Raw genomic sequence first — 19,010 nt, forward strand, 5'->3', positions numbered from 1 at the left:
AGTCTTGCTCCAGTTATACAGGGTATTGGTGAGGCCACACCTGGAATACTGCGAGCAGTTTTGGTTTCCATATTTAAGAAAGGTGTTAGATCTCTTAATTTTCAATGAGATGCGAAATCCAGTTGTAGGTTTAAAATAACTTTATTCCAGCAGCAGCAAACAAGCTTCTGGCTGAATGCCAGGTCTTTGTTAAACTGGAGCACATGGCAAAAAATGGCTGTACTTATACCTGGATCAATTTACAATAGTGAGCTCGCCCCCTTTGACCTTATTGGCTCAATCGATTCAACAGTATGTGTTGTTAACCCATGGTTGGCTCTCAGCCCAAAGTCCTGAGATGTCAGATGTGATTGATGGCCTAATGTAATGTGCCAGTTCACATGTACACATCCAACTGCTGTCTGTGTTTCCTCCCAACTGAACAACTTGCTTGTATTCTCTATCAAAAGGATATACTTGCTTTGGGGGCAGTTCAGAGAAGGTTCACTCGGTTGATTCCGGAGATGAGGGGATTGACTTATGAGGAAAGGTTGAGTAGTTTGGGCCTCTACTCATTGGAATTCAGAAGAATGAGAGGTGATCTTATCGAAACGTATAAGATTATGAGGGGGCTTGAAAAGGTGGATGCAGAGAGGATGTTTCCACTGATGGGGGAGACTAGAACTGGGGGTATAATCTTAGAATAAAGGGCTGTCCATTTAAAACTGAGATGAGGAGGAATTCCTTCTCTCAGAGGGTTGTAAATCTGTGGAATTCACTGCCTCAGAGAGCTGTGGAAGTTGGGTCATTGAATACATTTAAGGCAGAGATAGACAGTTTCTTAACCGACCGATAAGGGAATAAGGGGTTATTATAAGGGACTCCTATTTCTTATGTTCTAATGATGTCTCCGCAAGATCCTGCAGACACCCTGGGAGAACAGGCGCACCAATGTCAGTGTTCTCGATCAGGCCAAAATCCCCAGCATCGAAGCACTGACACACTCGACCAGCTCCGTTGGACAGGTCACATTGTCCACATGCCTGACACAAGACTCCCAAAGCAAGCGCTCTACTCGGAACTCCTACACGGCAAACGATCCCCAGGTGGGCAGAGGAAATGTTTCAAGGACACCCTCAAAGCCTCCTTGATAAAGTGCAACATCCCCACCGACACCTGGGAGTCCCTGGCCAAAGACCGCCCTAAGTGGAGGAAGAAGATCCGGGAGGGCGCTGAGCACCTCGAGTCTCGTCGCCGAGAGCGTGCAGAAACCAAGTGCAGACAGTGGAAGGAGCGTGCGGCAAACCAGACTCCCCACCCACCCTTTCCTTCAACCACTGTCTGTCCCACCTGTGACAGAGACTGTAATTCCCACATTGGACTGTTCAGACACCTGAGAACTCACTTTGAGAGTGGAAGCAAGTCTTCCTCGATTCCGAGTGACTGCCGATGATGATCCATTTCAAAGGCATTATGACAGCAAGTTCTGGCCCATTATGTTGTTAGGGGCACATAAAATTTGTTGATTAGCACCACTTCCATGTCTTGCCCGTAACTGCATCGTGAGTGCCAACTTGCCCTTCCACTTGCAGCATCTGTGGAGAGAAAGTAGACTTAACCTTGATGACTCTTCGTCAGAACTGGAGCGTGTTCGGAAAGAACGGATTCTTAACAAGCACTGAAAAGGGGAGGGGAAGGTCTGTGATAGGTTGGGAGACAGAAGAGATTGGAGTGCAAACGATGAAATGGAACTGCGGACCAGGACAGCTCTGAGATAGAGTGAGTCGGTGCTGCTGAAGAGAGAGGTCGTGTTGAGTGTGGATCCCAGGATGCAGCGAGAGCAGTGGATTGAGGAACGTTGAATATCTCGGAGATATCTGTAATCCTGGGTGGATCCAAAACATAGCTGAGTACTGCATACAGTTTTGGTCTCCGTATTTAAGGAAGGATATACTTGCATTGGAGGCTGTTCAGTGAAGGTTCACTCGGTTGATTCCGGAGATGAGGGGGTTGACTTATGAAGAAAGGTTGAGTAGGTTGGTCCTCTACTCATTGCAGTTCAGAAGAATGAGAGGTGATCTTATAAGGTGGGGATGAATTAACTGCGCAGCTAGATGTTAGCGGATATGTTGTAATGGGGATTACGGAGACATGGCTCCAGAGTGAGCAAGGCTGGGAACTCAACATCCAGGGGTATTCAATATTCAGGAAGAATAGACAGAAAGGAAAAGGATGTGGGGTAGCGTTGCTGGTTAAAGAGGAGATTAATGCAATAATAAGGAAGGATATTAGCTTGGATGATGTGGAATCTAAATGGGTAGACCTGCGGAACATCAAAGGGCAGAAAACACTAGTGGGAGTTGTGTACAGACTACCAAACAGTAGTAGTGAGGTTGGGGACAGCATCAAAAAGGAAATTAGGGATGCGTGCAATAAAGGTACAGCAGTTATCATGGGTGACTTTGATCTACATACAGATTGGGCTAACCAAACTGGTAGCAATACGGTGGAGTAGGATTTCCTGGAGTGTATAAGGGATGGTTTTCTAGACCAATATGTTGAGGAACCAACTAGAGAGCAGGCCATCCTAGACTGGATGATGTGTAATGAGAGAGGATTAATTAGCAATCTGGTTGTGCAGGGCCCCTTGGGGAAGAGTGACCATAATATGGTAGAATTCTTTATTAAGATGGAAAGTGACACAGTTAATTCAGAGACTAGGGCCCTGAACTTAAAGAAAGGTAACTTCGATGGTATGAGGCGTGAATTGGCTAGAATAGACTGGCGAGTGATACTTAAAGGGTTGACGGTGGATAGGCAATGGCAAACATTTAAAGATCACATGGATGAACTACAACAATTGTACATCCCTGTGTGGTGTAAAAATAAAACGGCTCAACCGTGGCTAACGAGGGAAATTACAGATAGTGTAAATCCAAGGAAGAGGCATATAAATTGGCCAGAAAAAGCAACAAACCTGAGGATGGGAGAAATTTAGAAATCAGCAGAGGAGGACAAAGGGTTTAATTAAGAGGGGGAAAATAGAGTACGAGAGGAAGCTTGCTGGGAACATAAAAACTGACTGCAAAAGCTTCTATAGATATGTGAAGAGAAAAAGATTAGTGAAGACAAATGTAGGTCCTTTGCAGTCGGACTCAGGTGAATTTATAATGGGGAACAAAGAAATGGCAGACCAATTGAATAAATACTTTGGTTCTGTCATCACGAAGGAAGACACAAATAACCTTCTGGAAATACTAGGGGACCGAGGGTCTAGCGAGAAGGAGGAACTGAGGGAAATCCTTATTAGACAGGAAATTGTGTTAGGGAAATTGATTGAAGGCCGATAAATCCCCAGGGCCTGATAGTCTGCATCCCAGAGTACTTAAGGAATTGGCCCGAGAAATAGTGGATGCATTGGTGGTCATTTTCAGCATTCTATAGACTCTGGATCAGTTCCTATGGATTGGAGGGTAGCTAATGTAACCCCATTTTTTAAAAAAGGAGGGGGAGAGTAAACAGGGAATTATAGACCGGTTAGCCTGACATCGGTGGTGGGGAAAATGTTGGAATCAATTATTAAAGATATAATAGCAGCGCATTTGGAAAGCAGTGACAGGATCGGTCCAAGTCAGCATGGATTTGTGAAAGGGAAATCATGCTTGACAAATTTTCGAGAATTTTTTGAGGATGTAACGAGTAGAGTGGAGAAGGGAGAACCAGTGGATGTTGTGTATTTGGACTTTCAAAAGGCTTTCGACAAGGTCCCACACAAGAGATTAATGTGCAAAGTTAAAGCACATGGGATTGGGGGTAGTGTGCTGACATGGATTGAGAACTGGTTGTCAGACAGGAAGCAAAGAGTAGGAATAAACGGGTTCTTTTAAGAATGGCAGGCAGTGACTAGTGGGGTACTGCAGGGTTCAGTGCTGGGACCCCAGCTATTTACAATATACATTAATGATTTAGACGAAGGAATTGAGGTAATATTTCCAAGTTTGCGGATGACACTAAGTTGGGTGGCAGTGTGAGCTGCGAGGAGGATGCTAGGAGGCTGCAGGGTGACTTGGATAGGTTAGGTGAGTGGGCAAATGCATGGCAGATGCAGTATAATGTAGATAAATGTGAAGTTATCCATTTTGGTGGTAAAAACAGAGAGACAGACTATTATCTGAATGGTGACAGATTAGGAAAAGTGGAGGTACAATGAGACCTGGGTGTCATGGTACATTAGTCATTTAAAGTTGGCATGCAGGTACAGCAGGCAGTGAAGAGGGCAAATGGCCTGTTGGCCTTCATAGCGAGAGAATTTGAGTAAAGGAGCAGGGAGGTCTTGCTGCAGTTGTACAGGGCCTTGGTGAGGCCACACCTTGAATATTGTGTGCAGTTTTGGTCTCTTAATCTGAGGAAGGACATAGAAACATAGAAACATAGAAAATAGGTGAAGGAGTAGGCCATTCGGCCCTTCGAGTCTGCACCGCCATTCAATGAGTTCATGGCTGAACATGCAACTTCAGTACCCCATTCCTGCTTTCTCGCCATACCCCTTGATCCCCCTAGTAGTAAGAACTACATATAACTCCTTTTTGAATATATTTAGTGAATTGGCCTCAACAACTTTCTGTGGTAGAGAATTCCACAGGTTCACCACTCTCTGGGTGAAGCAGTTTCTCCTCATCTCGGTCCTAAATGGCTTACCCCTTATCCTTAGACTGTGACCCCTTGTTCTGGACTTTTCCAACATTGGGAACATTCTTCCTGCATCTAACCTGTCTAAACCCATCAGAATTTTAAACGTTTCTATGAGATCCCTCATAGCATCCTCCTCGCAGTTCACACTGCCACCCAACTTAGTGTCATCCGCAAATTTGGAGATACTATATTTAATCCCCTCGTCTAAATCATTAATGTACAGTGTAAACAGCTGGGGCCCTAGCACAGAACCTTGCGGTACCCCACTAGTCACTGCCTTGCTATTGAGGGAGTGCAGCGAAGGTTCACCAGACTGATTCCTGGGATGGTAGGACTGACATATGAAGAAAGACTGGATCGACTAGGCCTGTATTCACTGGAATTTAGAAGAATGAGAGGGGATCTCATAGAAACATATAAAATTCTGACGGGTTTGGACAGGTTAGATGCAGGAAGAATGTTCCTAATGTTGGGGAAGTCCAGAACCAGGGGTCACAGTCTAAGGATAAGGGGTAAGCCATTTAGGACCGAGATGAGGAGAAACTTCTTCACTCAGAGAATTGTGAACCTGTGGAATTCTCTACCACAGAAAGTTGTTGAGGCCAGTTCGTTAGATATATTCAAAAGGGAGTTAGATGTGGCCCTTACGACTAAAGGGATCAAGGAGAGAAAGCAGGAATGGGGTACTGAAGTTGCATGATCATCCATGGTATAAGATAATGAGGGGGCTCGACAAGGTGGATGCAGAGAGGATATTTCCACTCATAGGGGAAACTAAAACTAGGGGACATAGTCTCAGAATAAGCAGCGGCTCACATTTAAAACTGAGCTGAGGAGGAATTTCTTCTCTCAGAAGGTTGTAAATCTGTGGAAGGCTCGAGGGGCCAAATGTCCTACTCCTGCTCCTATTTCTTATGTTCTCAGTCCTAAATGGCCTCATCCTGAGACTATGACTGCAAATTCTATACTCTCTAGCCAGGGGGAACAGTGTCTCAGCATCTATCCTGTCAAGCCCGCTCAGAATTTTATGTTTCAGTGAGATCACCAGAAAATATGGGCCCATTTTGCTCAATCTCTTCTCATAAGACAACTCTCCCACCCCAGGAAACAATCTAGTGAACCTTCGTTGTTCACTCTCTAAGGCAAGTATATCCTTCCTTGGTAAGCAAACCAGAACTGTACATAGTACTCCAGTTGTGGTCTCACCAAAGCACTAGTGCTGTTGGGGAGGGTTTAAACTAAAATGGCAGGGAGACAGAGGGAAGTAAAAAGGTGGCAGAAGCAAAAGGTCGGAAGGAGAAAAGCAAGAGTGGAGGGCAGAGAAATCAAGGGCAAAAATCAAAAAGGGTCACATTACAACATAATTCTAAAAGGACAAAGAGTGTTAAAAAAAACAAGCCTGAAGGCTCTGAGTCTCAATGCGAGGAGCATTCGTAATAAGGTGAATGAATTAACTGCACAGATTGCTGTTAACAGATATGATGTAATTGGGATTATGGAGACATGGCTCCAGGGTGATCAAGGCTGGGAACTCAACATCCAGGGGTATTCAATATTCAGGAAGGATAGACAGAAAGGAAAAGGAGGTGGGGTAGCATTGCTGGTTAAAGAGGAGATTAACACAATAGTAAGGAAGGACATTAGCCTAGATGATGTGGAATTGGTATGGGTAGAGCTGCGAAACACCAAAGATCAGAAAACGCTAGTGGGAGTTGTGTACAGACCACCAAACAGTAGTAGTGAGGTTGGGGACAGCATCAAACAGGAAATTAGGGATGCGTGCAATAAAGGTACAGCAGTTATCATGGGTGACTTTGATCTACATATTGATTGGGCTAACCAAACTGGTAGCAATACTGTCGAGGAGGATTTCCTGGAGTGTATAAGGGATGGTTTTCTAGACCAATATGTCGAGGAACCAACTAGAGAGCAGGCCATCTGAGACTGGGTGATGTGTAACGAGAGAGGATTAATTAGCAATCTTGTTGTGCAGGGCCCCTTGGGGAAGAATGAAGAATGACCATAATATGGTAGAATTCTTCATTAAGATGGAGAGTGACACAGTTAATTCAGAGACTCGGGTCCTGAACTTAAAGAAAGGTAACTTCGACGGTATGAAATGTGAATTGGCTAGAATAGACTGGAGAATGATACTTAAAGGGCTGATGGTGGATAGGCAATGGCAGACATTTAAAGATCACATGGATGAACTACAATAATTGTACATCCCTGTGTGGCGTAAGAATAAATAAGGGAAGGTGGCTCAACCATGGCTAACAAGGGAAATTAGGGAAAGTGTTAAATCCAAGGAAGAGGCATATAAAAAGCAGCAAACCTGGGGACTGGGAGAAATTTAGAATTCAGCAGAGATGGACTAAGGGTTTAATTAGGAGGGGGGAAATAGAGTATGAGAGGAAGCTTGCTGGGAACATAAAAACTGACTGCAAAAGCTTCTATAGAGAAAAAGATTAGTGAAAACAAACGTAGGTCCCTTGGAGTCAGAATCAGGTGAATTTATAATGGGGAACAAGGAAATGACAGACCAATCGAACAAATACTTTGGTTCTGTCTTCACGAAGGAAGACACAAATAACCTTCCGGAAAAACTAGGGGACCGAGGGTCTAGCGAGAAGGAGGAACTGAGGGAAATCCTTATTAGTCAGGAAATTGTGTTAGGGAAATTGATGTGATTGAAGGCTGATAAATCTCAGGGTTGGATAGTCTGCATCCTAGAGTACTTAAGGAAGTGGCCCTAGAAATAGTAGATGCTTTGGTGATCATTTTCCAACATTCCATGGACTCTGGATCAGTTCCTATGGATTGGAGGGTAGCTAATGTAACCTCACTTTTTAAAAAAGGAGGGAGAGAGAAAACAGGGAATTATAGACCGGTCAACCTGACATCGATGGTGGGGAAAATGCTGGAATCAATTATTAAAGATGTAATAGCAGCGCATTTGGAAAGCAGTGACAGGATCGGTCCAAGTCAGCATGGATTTATGAAAGGGAAATCATGCTTGATAAATCTTCTTGAGTTGTTTGAGGATGTAACTAGTAGAGTGGACAAGGGAGAACCAGTGGATGTGGTGTATTTGGACTTTCAAAAGGCTTTTGACAAATGCCACACAGGAGATTGGTGTGCAAAATTAAAGCACATGGTATTAGGGTAATGTATTGACGTGGATAGAGAACTGGTTGGCAGACAGGAAGCTAAGAGTAGGAATAAACGGGTCCTTTTCAGAATGCAGGCAGTGACTAGTGGGGTGCCGCAGGGTTCAGTGCTGGGACCCCAGCTATTTACAATATACATTAATGATTTAGACGAAGGAATTGAATGTAATATCTCCAAGTTTGCAGATGACACTAAGCTGAGTGGCAGTGCGAGCTGCGAGGAGGATGCTAGGAGGCTGCAGGGTGACTTGGATAGGTTAGGTGAGTGGGCAAATACATGGCAGATGCAGTATAATATGGATAAGTGTGAGTTTATCCACTTTGGCGGCAAAAACAGGAAGGCATATTATTATCTGAATGGTGACAGATTAGGAAAAGGGGAGGTGCAACGAGACCTGGGTATCATGGTTCATCAGTCATTGAAAGTAGGCATGCAGGTACATCAGACAGTAAAGAAAGCAAATGGCATGCTGGCCTTCATAGCGAGGGGATTTGAGTATAGGAGCAGGGAGGTCTTACTGCAGTTGTACAGGGCCTTGGTGAGGCCACACCTTGAATATTGTGTTCAGTTTGTTCTCCTAATCTGAGGAAGGACATTCTTGCTATTGAGGGAGTGCAGCGAAGGTTCACCAGACTGATTCCAGGGATGGCTGGACTATCATATGAGGAGAGACTGGATCGACTGGGCCAGTATACACTGGAGTTTAGAAGGATGAGAGGGGATCTCATAGAAACATATAAAATTCTGACGGGTTTGGACAGGTTAGATGCAGGTAGAATGTTCTCGGTGTTGGGAAGCCCAGAACCAGGGGACATAGTGTAAGGATAAGGGGTAAGCCATTTAGGACTGAGATGAGGAGAAACTTCTTCACTCAGAGAGTTGTTAACCTGTGGAATTCCCTGCCGCAGAGAGTCATTGATGCCAGTCCATTGGATATATTCAAGAGGGAGTTAGATATGGCCCTTACGACTAAAGGGATCAAGAGGTGTGGAGAGAAAGCAGGAAAGGGGTACTGAGGGAATGATCAGCCATGATCTTATTGAATGGTGGTGCAGGCTCGAAGGGCTGAATGGCCTACTCCTGCACCTATTTTCTGTGTTTTTATGTTTCTATATAATTACAGCAAGACTTCCTTTTTCTTATACTGCAACCCACTTGCAATAAAGGCTAACATACCATTTGCCTGCTTAGTTGCTTGCTGCTCCTGCATGTTAACTTTCTGTGATTCGGGTACAAGCACATACATATCCCTCTGAATCCCAACATTTAGTAGTCTCTATCCTTTTCAAAATGATTCTGCTTTTTCATTCTTACTACCAAAGGGGGTAAGTTCATACTTTCCCACGTTATATTCCATCTACAACAACAACAACTATTTGTATTTATATAGCGCCTTTAATGTAGTAAAATGTCCCAAGGTGCTTCACAGGAGTGTTATAAGACAAAACAAATAAATTTGACACCAAGCCACGATAAGGGAGTAAAGGGTTATGGGGAGTGGGCGGGGAAGTGGAGCTGAGTCCATGATCAGATCAGCCGTGATCTTATTAAATGGCGGAGCAGGCTCGAGGGGCCGAATGGCCGACTCCTGTTCCTATTTCTTATGTTCTTATAAGAAGAAATGATGACCAAAAGCTTGGTCAAAGAGGTAGGTTTTAAGGAGCGTCTTAAAGGAGGAAAGAGAGGTAGAGAGGTTTAGGGAGGGAGTTCCAGAGCTTGGGGCCCAGGCAGCTAAAGGTACGGCCACCGATGGTTGAGCGATTATAATCGGGGATGTTCAAGAGGCCAGAATTAGAGGAGCCCAGATATCTCGGGGGGTTGTGAGGCTGGAGGAGATTACAGAGATAGGGAGGAGCAATGCCATGGAGGGATTTGTAAACAAGGATGAGAATTTTGAAATCGAGGCATTGCTTCACCGGGAACCAATGTCGGTCAGCGAGCACTGGGGGTGCTGGGTGAGCGGGACTCGGTGCAAGTTAGGACATGAGCAGCGGGTACAGTGGGTGCTGGGTGAGCGGGACTTGGTGCAAGTTAGGACACGTGCAGCCGAGTTTTTGGATGAGCTCAAGTTTACATAGTGTAAAATGTGGGAGGCCAGGCAGGAGTGTTGGAATAGTCAAGTCTAGCGGTAACAAAGGCATGGATGAGGTTTCAGCAGCAGAAGTGCTGAGGCAGGGACGGAGACGGGCGATGTTACTGAGGTGGAAATAAGCGGTTTTAGTCAAATATGACACCTAGGTTGCGAACAGTCTGGTTTAACCTCAGACAGATGCTCGGGAGAGGGGTGGAGTCAGTGGCTGGGGAACGCAGTTTGTGGGAGTGACCAAAGATAATGGCTTCGGTCTTCCCAATATGTAATTATAGAACATTTCTGCTCATCCAGTACTGGATGTCGGACAAGCAGTCTGACAATTTAAAGACCGAGGAGGGGTCGAGAGAGGCACTGAAGAGCTGGGTGCCGTCAGCATACGTGTGGAAACTGACGCTGTGTTTCAGATGTCGCCGAGGGGCAACATGTAGATGAGAAATAGGAGGGGCCACGGACAGATCCTTGGGGGACACCAGAGGTAACGATGCGGGGGCGGGGAGAGAAGCCATTGCAGGAGATTCTCTGACTACGATGAGATGGATAAGAATGGAACCAGGCGAGTGCAGTCCCACCCAGCTGGACGATGGTGGAGGGGTGTTGGAGGAGGGTGGAGTGGTCAACCGTGTCAAAGGCTGCAGACAGGTCCAGGAGGACGAGGAAGGATAGTTTACCTTTGTCACAGTCACAAAGGATGTAGTTTGTGACTTTGATGAGAGCAGTTTGGGTCCTGTGGCAGGGGCGGAACCCAGATTGTAGGGATTCAAACATGGAATTCTGGGAAAGATGGGCACGGATTTGGGAGGCGACAACACGGTCAGGGACTTTGGAGAGGAAAGGGAGGTTGGAGATGGGGGGCAGCTTGCACGCACAGTGGGGTCAAAGGTTGATTATTTGAGGAGAGGGTGATGACGGCAGATTTGAAGGAGAGGGAGCAGTACCTGAGGAGAGAGAACCGCTAACAATGTCGGCTAACGTGGGAGCCAGAAAAGGAAGTAGTGTGGTGAGCATTGGTGGGAATAGGGTGAAGGGAGCAGGAAGTGGGTCTTTCTTGCCCAGTTAACCTGTCTGTATCCCTTTGCAGCCTCTTTACGTCCTCCTCGCAACTGTCCCTCCCACCTCGCTTTGTATCATCAGCAAACTTTGATATATTACACTCATCGAAGCAATTTATAGATTGTAAGCAGCTGAGGCCAAGCACTGATCCTTGCAGCACTCCCATTAGTTACACCCTGCCATCCTGAAAATGACCCATTTATTCCGACTGTCAGTTTTCTGCCAGTTAATGGTAATATATTACGCGCAATCCTATGAGCCATCGAGCAATATACACAGCTGGTCTGGTGATGGTGCCCTATATTCGTATTCTTGTCATTCTCGTCCTTTTCTCCTGTTCTTCAATGTCCTTACCATCAGAAGATGCTTGATGAGCTTGGTCATCCTCCACTTCTAATCCTCACTACTACCCAATGTGGTGCAGGATACAGCACACTACTATGATTCTGGAGCCCCTCGCTGATGAGTACTGAAGGGTACCTCCACACCTATCCAGGCAACTGAATCACATCTTCAACATGCCGAGACCTTGCTTGATGACACACTCGGTGGCCATGTGGCTCTCATTGTAGCTTTCTTGCACCTCACTTGTGGGGGTCCCACAGGTGTCATGAGCCAAGTTTGAAGGAAGTATCCCTTGTACTGAGCCAGCCCTTTATTCTGTTTCCTGGTGCAAAGAGGTTTGGAATGTTGGACTGCGGCTGTATAAAAGCATCAAGACAGCTCCCGGGGAACCTGCGTCACACACCTGCCTGAACCTCTTGCGGTTGCACACCAGCTGCACATTGATGGAATTAAAGCTCTTATGGTTTATCTGGTGATCCTCGTATTGACACGTGTGCAATTGACAGCACTGTGGGAAGCCACCCACTGAAGCAAATCCAATTGCCTGCTCATTCTGGCTATTGTCAGTGCTGGGGAAGTTGGCAAACAACCCTTCAGTGCACTGCCTTATACATTTATGTGCAGCCAACTCAGCGATCCTGCAAATGCCTCTGGTCGAGAGAGGCAAAGAATTGAGGGCATGGAGACATGCTGCACCTGCAGTGTTTGATGGGACAGTGTAGAGGGAGCTTTACTCTGTACCTAACCCTGTGCTGGACCTGCCCTGGGAGTGTTTGATGGGACAATGTAGAGGGAGCTTTACTCTGTATCTAACCCTGTGCTGGACCTGCCCTGGGAGTGTTTGATGGGACAGTGTAGAGGGAGCTTTACTCTGTATCTAACCCTGTGCTGGACCTGCCCTGGGAGTGTTTGATGGGACAGTGTAGAGGGAGCTTTACTCTGTATCTAACCCCCTGTACCTGCCCTGGGAGTGTTTGATGGGACAGTGTAGAGGGAGCTTTACTCTGTATCTAACCCTGTGCTGGACCTGCCCTGGGAGTGTTTGATGGGACAGTGTAGAGGGAGCTTTACTCTGTATCTAACCCTGTGCTGGACCTGCCCTGGGAGTGTTTGATGGGATAGTGTAGAGGGAGCTTTACTCTGTATCTAACCCCGTGCTGGACCTGCCCTGGGAGTGTTTGATGGGACAGTGTATGATATGTCCTTACTATACATTACAAATGTACATGAGGCCCATACTTGAGAGAAGGTCACTCTGTGACCAGTTACCTTTATTCCAGCACTGAAGTGATGAAGGTGGGTGGAGCTTCCCCTTTTATACCTGAAAGTCCAGGTTAGGAGTGTCTCCCACAAGTTCACCCCCTTGTGGTCAATGTACTCACGTTGTACAACTTAGGTCAGTTTATACGTGGGTTACAATGACAGTTGAATACATGACATCACCCCCCCACCCCCCCCGCCCCCAAAGTCTTATTGGGATCACAGGTTGAGTCTCTCTGGTGGTTTACGCTCCCTTGTAGAGCGCCTGAGTTGGGGTTCCGGTTGTTGGGCGCTGGCCTGAGTGTCTGCTGTTTGCAGTGCCTCAGGCCTGTCCGGACTGCCTACAGTGACTGGGCTCTCCTCCACTTGGTTCCAGTGTTCGGTCACCTGTGGTGGAGTGAACTCTACATCGCGTTATTCCTCTGCTTCTTCTGTGGGGTTGCTGAACCTCCTTTTTGTTTGATCCAACTGTTTGTGGCAGATTTGTCCATTGGTAAGTTTAACTACCAGAATCCTATTCCCCTCTTTGGCAACCACAGTGCCTGCGAGCCATTTGGACCCTGCAGCGTAGTTGAGGACAAAGACAGGGTCATTGACATCAATACATCGCGCCCTCGCATTCCTGTCATGGTAGTCACATTGTGACTGGCGCCTGCCTCAACAATTTCTTTCATGGTGGGGTGTATAAGGGATAACCTGGTTTTGAGCGTTCTTTTCATTAGCAGCTCTGCGGGTGGAACCCCTGTGAGCGAGTGTGGTCGGGATCTATTGGCCAACAGGAGGCGTGATAAGTGGCTTTGTAGGGAACCCCCTTGGAATCTGAGCATCCCCTGTTTGATTATCTGCACTGCTCGTTCTGCCTGGCCGTTTGAGGCCGGCTTGAACGGTGGCGTTCTGACATGGTTAATTCCATTGCCTGCCATGAAGTCCTGGAATTCAGTGCTTGTGAAGCACGGGCCATTGTCGCTGACAAAGATGTCTGGTAGTCCGTGGGCCGCGAACATTGCCCGTAGACTTTCTACCGTGGCAGAGGATGTACTTGAATTGAGAATGTCACACTCGATCCATTTGGAGTAGGCGTCTACTACAACCAAAAAATTTTTCCCATGAAAGGACCTGCGTAGTCCACATGGATGCATGACCATGGCTTGGCGGGCCATGGCCAGGGGCTAAGGGGGGCTTCCCTGGGCGCATTGCCCAGCTGAGCACACGTGTTGCACCTGCGAACACAAAGTTCCTGATCTGCGTCTATCCCTGGCCACCAAACGTGTGACCTGGCCATTGCCTTCATCGTGACAATGCCCGAGTGCCCATTGTGGAGTTCTCTGATGAACACCTCTCTGCCCATCTGGGGCATGACTACTCGGTTTCCCCACAGTAGGCAATCGACCTGAATCAAAAGTTCATCCTTGCGCCTGTGAAATGGTTTGAATTCCTCAGGGCATGCCCTGTACATGACTGCCCAGTCCCCATTCAGGACACATTTCTTGACTATAGACAGTAGCGGGTCTTTATTTGTCCAGACTTTAATCTGACGGGCTGTCACGGGTGAGCCTTTGCTTTCGAAAGCTTCAACAGCCATGACCATCTCAGCACCATGCTCGGTTGCCCCCTCGGTGGTGGCTGTGGGAGCCTGCTGAGTGCATCAGCGCAGTTTTCGGTGCCCGGTCTGTGACGAATTGTATAGTCATAGGCGGCTAACGTGAGTGCCCACCTCTGTATGGGGCCGATGCATTTGCATTTATGGCCTTGTTGTCGGCCAAAAGGGACGTTAGGGGTTTGTGATCTGTCTCCAGCTCAAATTTCCTGTCAAACAGGTACTGGTGCATTTTTTTTTACTGCATATACACATGCAAGTGCTTCTTTTTCTACCATCCCGTAGCCCCTTTCTGCCTGGGACAGACTTCTGGAGGCATAAGCTACCGGCTGTAACTGACGCTTGGCATTGACATGCTGCAACACACACCCGACACCATAGGACGACGCATCGCACGTTAACACAAGTTTCTTACATGGGTCATATAGCGTTGACAGATTGTTGGAGCATAACAAATTGCGTGCTCTATCAAAAGCCCTTTCCTGGCTGTCCCCCCAGACCCAATCGCGATCTTTGCGTAGGAGCACGTGTAGCGGCTCTAACAGCGTGCTCAATTTGGGAAGAAAGTTCCCAAAATAGTTCAGGAACCCCAGGAACGAACGCAGCTCCGTCGTGTTACGGGGTCTGGGTGCTCGCTGGATCGCTTCCGTCTTGGACGCAGTAGGTCTGATCCCGTCTGCTGCTACCCTCCTCCCCAGGAATTCTACCTCTGGAGCTACGAAGACGCACTCCGCCTTTTTCAGTCACAGCCCTATCCGGTCCAGTCTGCATAGCACCTCCTCCAAGTTGCGGAGGTGTTCTTCAGTATCGCAACCCGTGATGAGGATGTCGTCTTGAAAAACCACCGTCCTTGGAATTGACTTGAGGAGGCTTTCCATATTTCGTTGAAAGATCACGGCAGCCGAGCGAATCCCGAATGGACATCTGTTGTACTCAAACAACCCCTGGTGTGTCGTGATGGTGGTCAGCTTCTTCGACTCACTCACCAGCTCCTGGGTCATGTAAGCTGAGGTCCGGTCCAATTTTGAAAAAAGTTTGCCACCGGATAGCGCCGCAGAGAGGTCCTCCGCTCTCGGTAGCGGGTACTGGTCTTGGAGTGACACCCGATTGATGGTGGTCTTGTAATCACCACATATCCTGACCAACCCATCCGCCTTGAGCACCGGCACAATCGGGCTCACCCAGTCACTGAATTTGACTGGCGAGATGATGCCTTCCCTCAGCAGGCGGTCCAATTCGCCTTCTATCTTTTCCCGCATCACGTACGGCACCGCTCTGGCCTTGTGGTGTACTGGCCTGGAGTCCGGGTTTATGTGAATCACTACCTTGGTCCCCATGAAAGTGGCGATGCCGGGTTGAAATAATCAGTCAAATTTGTCCAGGACCTCTGAGCATGATACTCGCTCCACAGAGGAAATTGCATTGACATCGCCCCATTTCCAGTTCATGACTGCAAGCCAACTCCTCCCCAGTAGTGCGGGACCGTCCCCTGGGACAATCCAGAGTGGCAACCTGTTCTCCGAATCTTTGTGGGTCACGACTACCGTGGCGCTGCCTAGCACCGGAATGATCTGCTTTGTGTAAGTCTGTAGCTGTGCGTCAATCGGCGATAATTTTGGCCTCCTGGCCTTGGACGCCCATAACTTGTCGAACTGTTTGATACTCATCAGGGACTGGCTGGCCCCTGTGTCTAACTCCATTGATACTGGGATGCCATTGAGGAGCACTTTCAACATTATCAGTGGTGTCCTGGTATATGAACTGTATATGTGCTCCACATGAACTCGCTGAACTTCAGCTTCCAGCGATTTCCCCCAGTATTCATTTGGCCTCGTAGGGCTTACATCGGGCCCGTCCTCCTCGTACATCAACCTGGCTGCAGGCTTCCTGCACATACGCGCCAAGTGACCGCTGACGTTGCAGTTTCTGCAGGTATATTGCTGATATCTGCAAGCTCTGGCTGTGTGTTTGCCTCCACACCTCCAACATGAGCCGTTGTTGGAAACAAAAGGCCCATTACCAGTCGATCGTCTCTGACTGCCTCTGTAACTGTCCTTAAGCGCACCATTAACAGATGTTGATGGCCCCATTACTGGCCGCATTGTCCCTTGCGATGGCATGAATCGCCGATCAGCTAGCCATTGTCTCTGTTGAAATCTCCCTTTGGGTTCGACTACATGTTCGGGCATGTCCGATTGCCCCTGTCTGCCTGGAGAACTGTGTGCCACGTTAACAATGTTGACTCCCTGTCCATTTGCTGCATTTAAGCCAAGATTTTTGTCAAACATCATTCTGGTCTCTTCCTCCCCTGAGATAAATGTCTGGGCTATCAAAGCCGCCGCTTCCAAGGTCAAGTCTTTGGTCTCAATCAGTTTCCTGAAAACCCCAGCGTGCCCGATGCCTCAATAAAAAAGTCTCGCAGCATCTCCACTCTGCATGTATCTGGGAACTTACATAGGCTCACCGGTCGCCGGAGGTCTGCCACGAAGTCTGGATCGCTTTGCCCTTCTCGCCACCGGTGCATGTAAAACCGGTGTCTCGCCATGTGCATGCTGCTCGCCGGTTTAAAGTGTTCCCCGATCAACTTACTAAGCTCTTCAAAAGTCCTGTCCGCCGGCTTCTCTGGCGCTAGAAGGTCCTTCATCAGGGAGTACGTTCTGGATCCACAAACCGTCAGGAGATGAGCCCTGCGTTTATCGGCCGAATCCTGTCCCAACCATTCCTTAGTGACAAAACTTTGCTGTAGTCTCTCAATAAAGTTGTCCCAATCATCACCAACACAGTACCTCTCTTCTGTGCTGCTAGTGGCCATGCTCGCGTGGTTTAAATCCCAGTTTCTCGTCGCCAATAATATGTCCTTACTATACAGTATAAATGCACACGAGGCCCATACTTGAGAGAAGGTCACTCTGTGATCAGTTACCTTTATTAGCCAGCACTGAAGTGATGAAGGTGGGTGGAGCTTCCAGGTTAGGAGTGTCTCCCACAAGTTCACCCCCTTGTGGTCAGTGTTCTCATGGTGTACAACTTAGGTCAGCTTATACATGGGTTACAATGATAGTTGAATACATGATAGTATAGAGGGAGCTTTATTCTGTTTCTAATCCCGTGCTGTACCTGACCTGGGAGTGTTTGATGGGACAGTGTAGAGGGAGCTTTACTCTGTAACTAACCCCGTGCATTACCTGCCCTGGGAGTGTTTGATGGGACAGTGTAGAGGGAGCTTTACTCTGTATCTAACCCCCTGTAACTGCCCTGGGAGTGTTTGATGGGACAGTGTAGAGGGAGCTTTACTCTGTAACTAACCCCCTGTACCTGCCCTGGGAGTGTTTGATGGAACAGTGTAGAGGGAGCTTTACTTTGTATCTAACCCCCTGTACCTGCCCTGGGAGTGTTTGATGGGACAGTGTAGAGGGAGCTTTACTCTGTATCTAACCCCCTGTACCTGCCCTGGGAGTGTTTGATGAGACAGTGTAGAGGGAGCTTTACTCTGTAACTAACCCCTTGCATTACCTGCCCTGGGAGTGTTTGATGGGACAGTGTAGAGGGAGCTTTACTCTGTATCTAACCCCCTGTACCTGCCCTGGGAATGTTTGATGGGACAGTGTAGAGGGAGCTTTACTCTGTATCTAACCCCCTGTAACTGCCCTGGGAGTGTTTGATGGGACAGTGTAGAGGGAGCTTTACTCTGTATCTAACCCCCTGTACCTGCTCCCTCTACACTGTCCCATCAGTCTTGAATCAGTAAAGCTGCCCTTACCATGTTGAGATCACTTCAGTAACCAATATTGTCTGTATTTGTTTTACCCTCAGGATTGTTCGGACCCATGCTGTAATCCATCGACTTGTAAACTCATACCTGGTGCTGAATGTCCATCCAGTGGTGCGTGCTGTAAGAACTGCAAAGTAAGGTCTCACTGGGTCACTGTGTGCCATACGGAGCAGGTCTGGGTATAAACCGGGTGTTGGGGGACTGTGTGATGTCATAGCTTAAACACTGCTCTTTCTCCTTTGGGCCTGGGTTAAAATCCAGCCGAGACAGTTGAGCTGAGAAATTCTTCTCACAGCTGACCAGGAGGACTCTACTCTCTCCAAACGCAAAACTCTCCCGAATTTGTTGCTAAATTGACAATCTCGGAGACACGTTTCCAATTGATGTCGAGGAATACCTTGCACACACCTCATACCTGAATATTGTTTTTAATTCTTGGGATGTGGGCCATTCTTATTGGCCACCCCGAGTTGCCCTCAGAACACCAAGAGTCAAACACAGAGGCTGTGATATTATGGGGAGGCCGGGACTGTGGGGGTGAGAGTGTAAACGGCTGAAGAACCCGGCAAGGCCAGGGATGCAGCGCTGTTGCCCATCTTAACGGTAGGGTCTCTGCATCGTGTAGCTCCACCTCTCTCCCAGCACCAGGCCAAATGGGTGGCGGCCAGGAGGGAACACCAGCGACAGTGGACCCTTGCCGATGGTCCCGCCAATCAGAAGTAGGGAAAGGTCGGCACTGGGGAAGGGGTCGGCAATCAGGGGGTCGGCAATAGGGGGGAGGGGAGGTCGGGGAGGTGGAGGGGGAGGAGAGGTGGGAGAGGGGGAGGAGAGGTCGGTGAGGGGAAGGGGGAGGGGAGGTTGGGGAGGGGGAGGGGAAGGGGTAGGAGAGGTCGGGGAGGGGGAGGAGAGGTGGGAGAGGGGGAGGAGAGATCGGTGAGGGGAAGGGGGAGGGGAGGTTGGGGAGGGGGAGTGGAAGGGGTAGGAGAGGTCGGGGAGGGGGAGGAGAGGTGGGGGAGGGGGAGGGGGGGTCAGTGAGGAGGAGGGGGAGGAGA

At 48.1% G+C, this 19,010-nt stretch overlaps 1 protein-coding gene across 1 annotated transcript in view; it reads left to right on the forward strand.

Annotated features, from left to right (window-relative positions):
• Positions 1-18,092, forward strand: part of LOC139242969 (disintegrin and metalloproteinase domain-containing protein 12-like) — a gene marked incomplete at both ends in the record, with an annotated part of 38,675 nt that extends 20,583 nt beyond the window's left edge. Inside the window, one exon of the mRNA XM_070870599.1 lies at positions 18,000-18,092. Within this exon, the coding sequence (XP_070726700.1) occupies positions 18,000-18,092 (93 nt within the window). The remainder of the gene's footprint in view (positions 1-17,999) is intronic.
• Positions 18,093-19,010: the final 918 nt, after the last annotated feature.

This window comes from Pristiophorus japonicus, unplaced genomic scaffold (assembly GCF_044704955.1).
Source record: "Pristiophorus japonicus isolate sPriJap1 unplaced genomic scaffold, sPriJap1.hap1 HAP1_SCAFFOLD_1549, whole genome shotgun sequence".
NCBI lineage: Eukaryota > Metazoa > Chordata > Chondrichthyes > Pristiophoridae > Pristiophorus > Pristiophorus japonicus.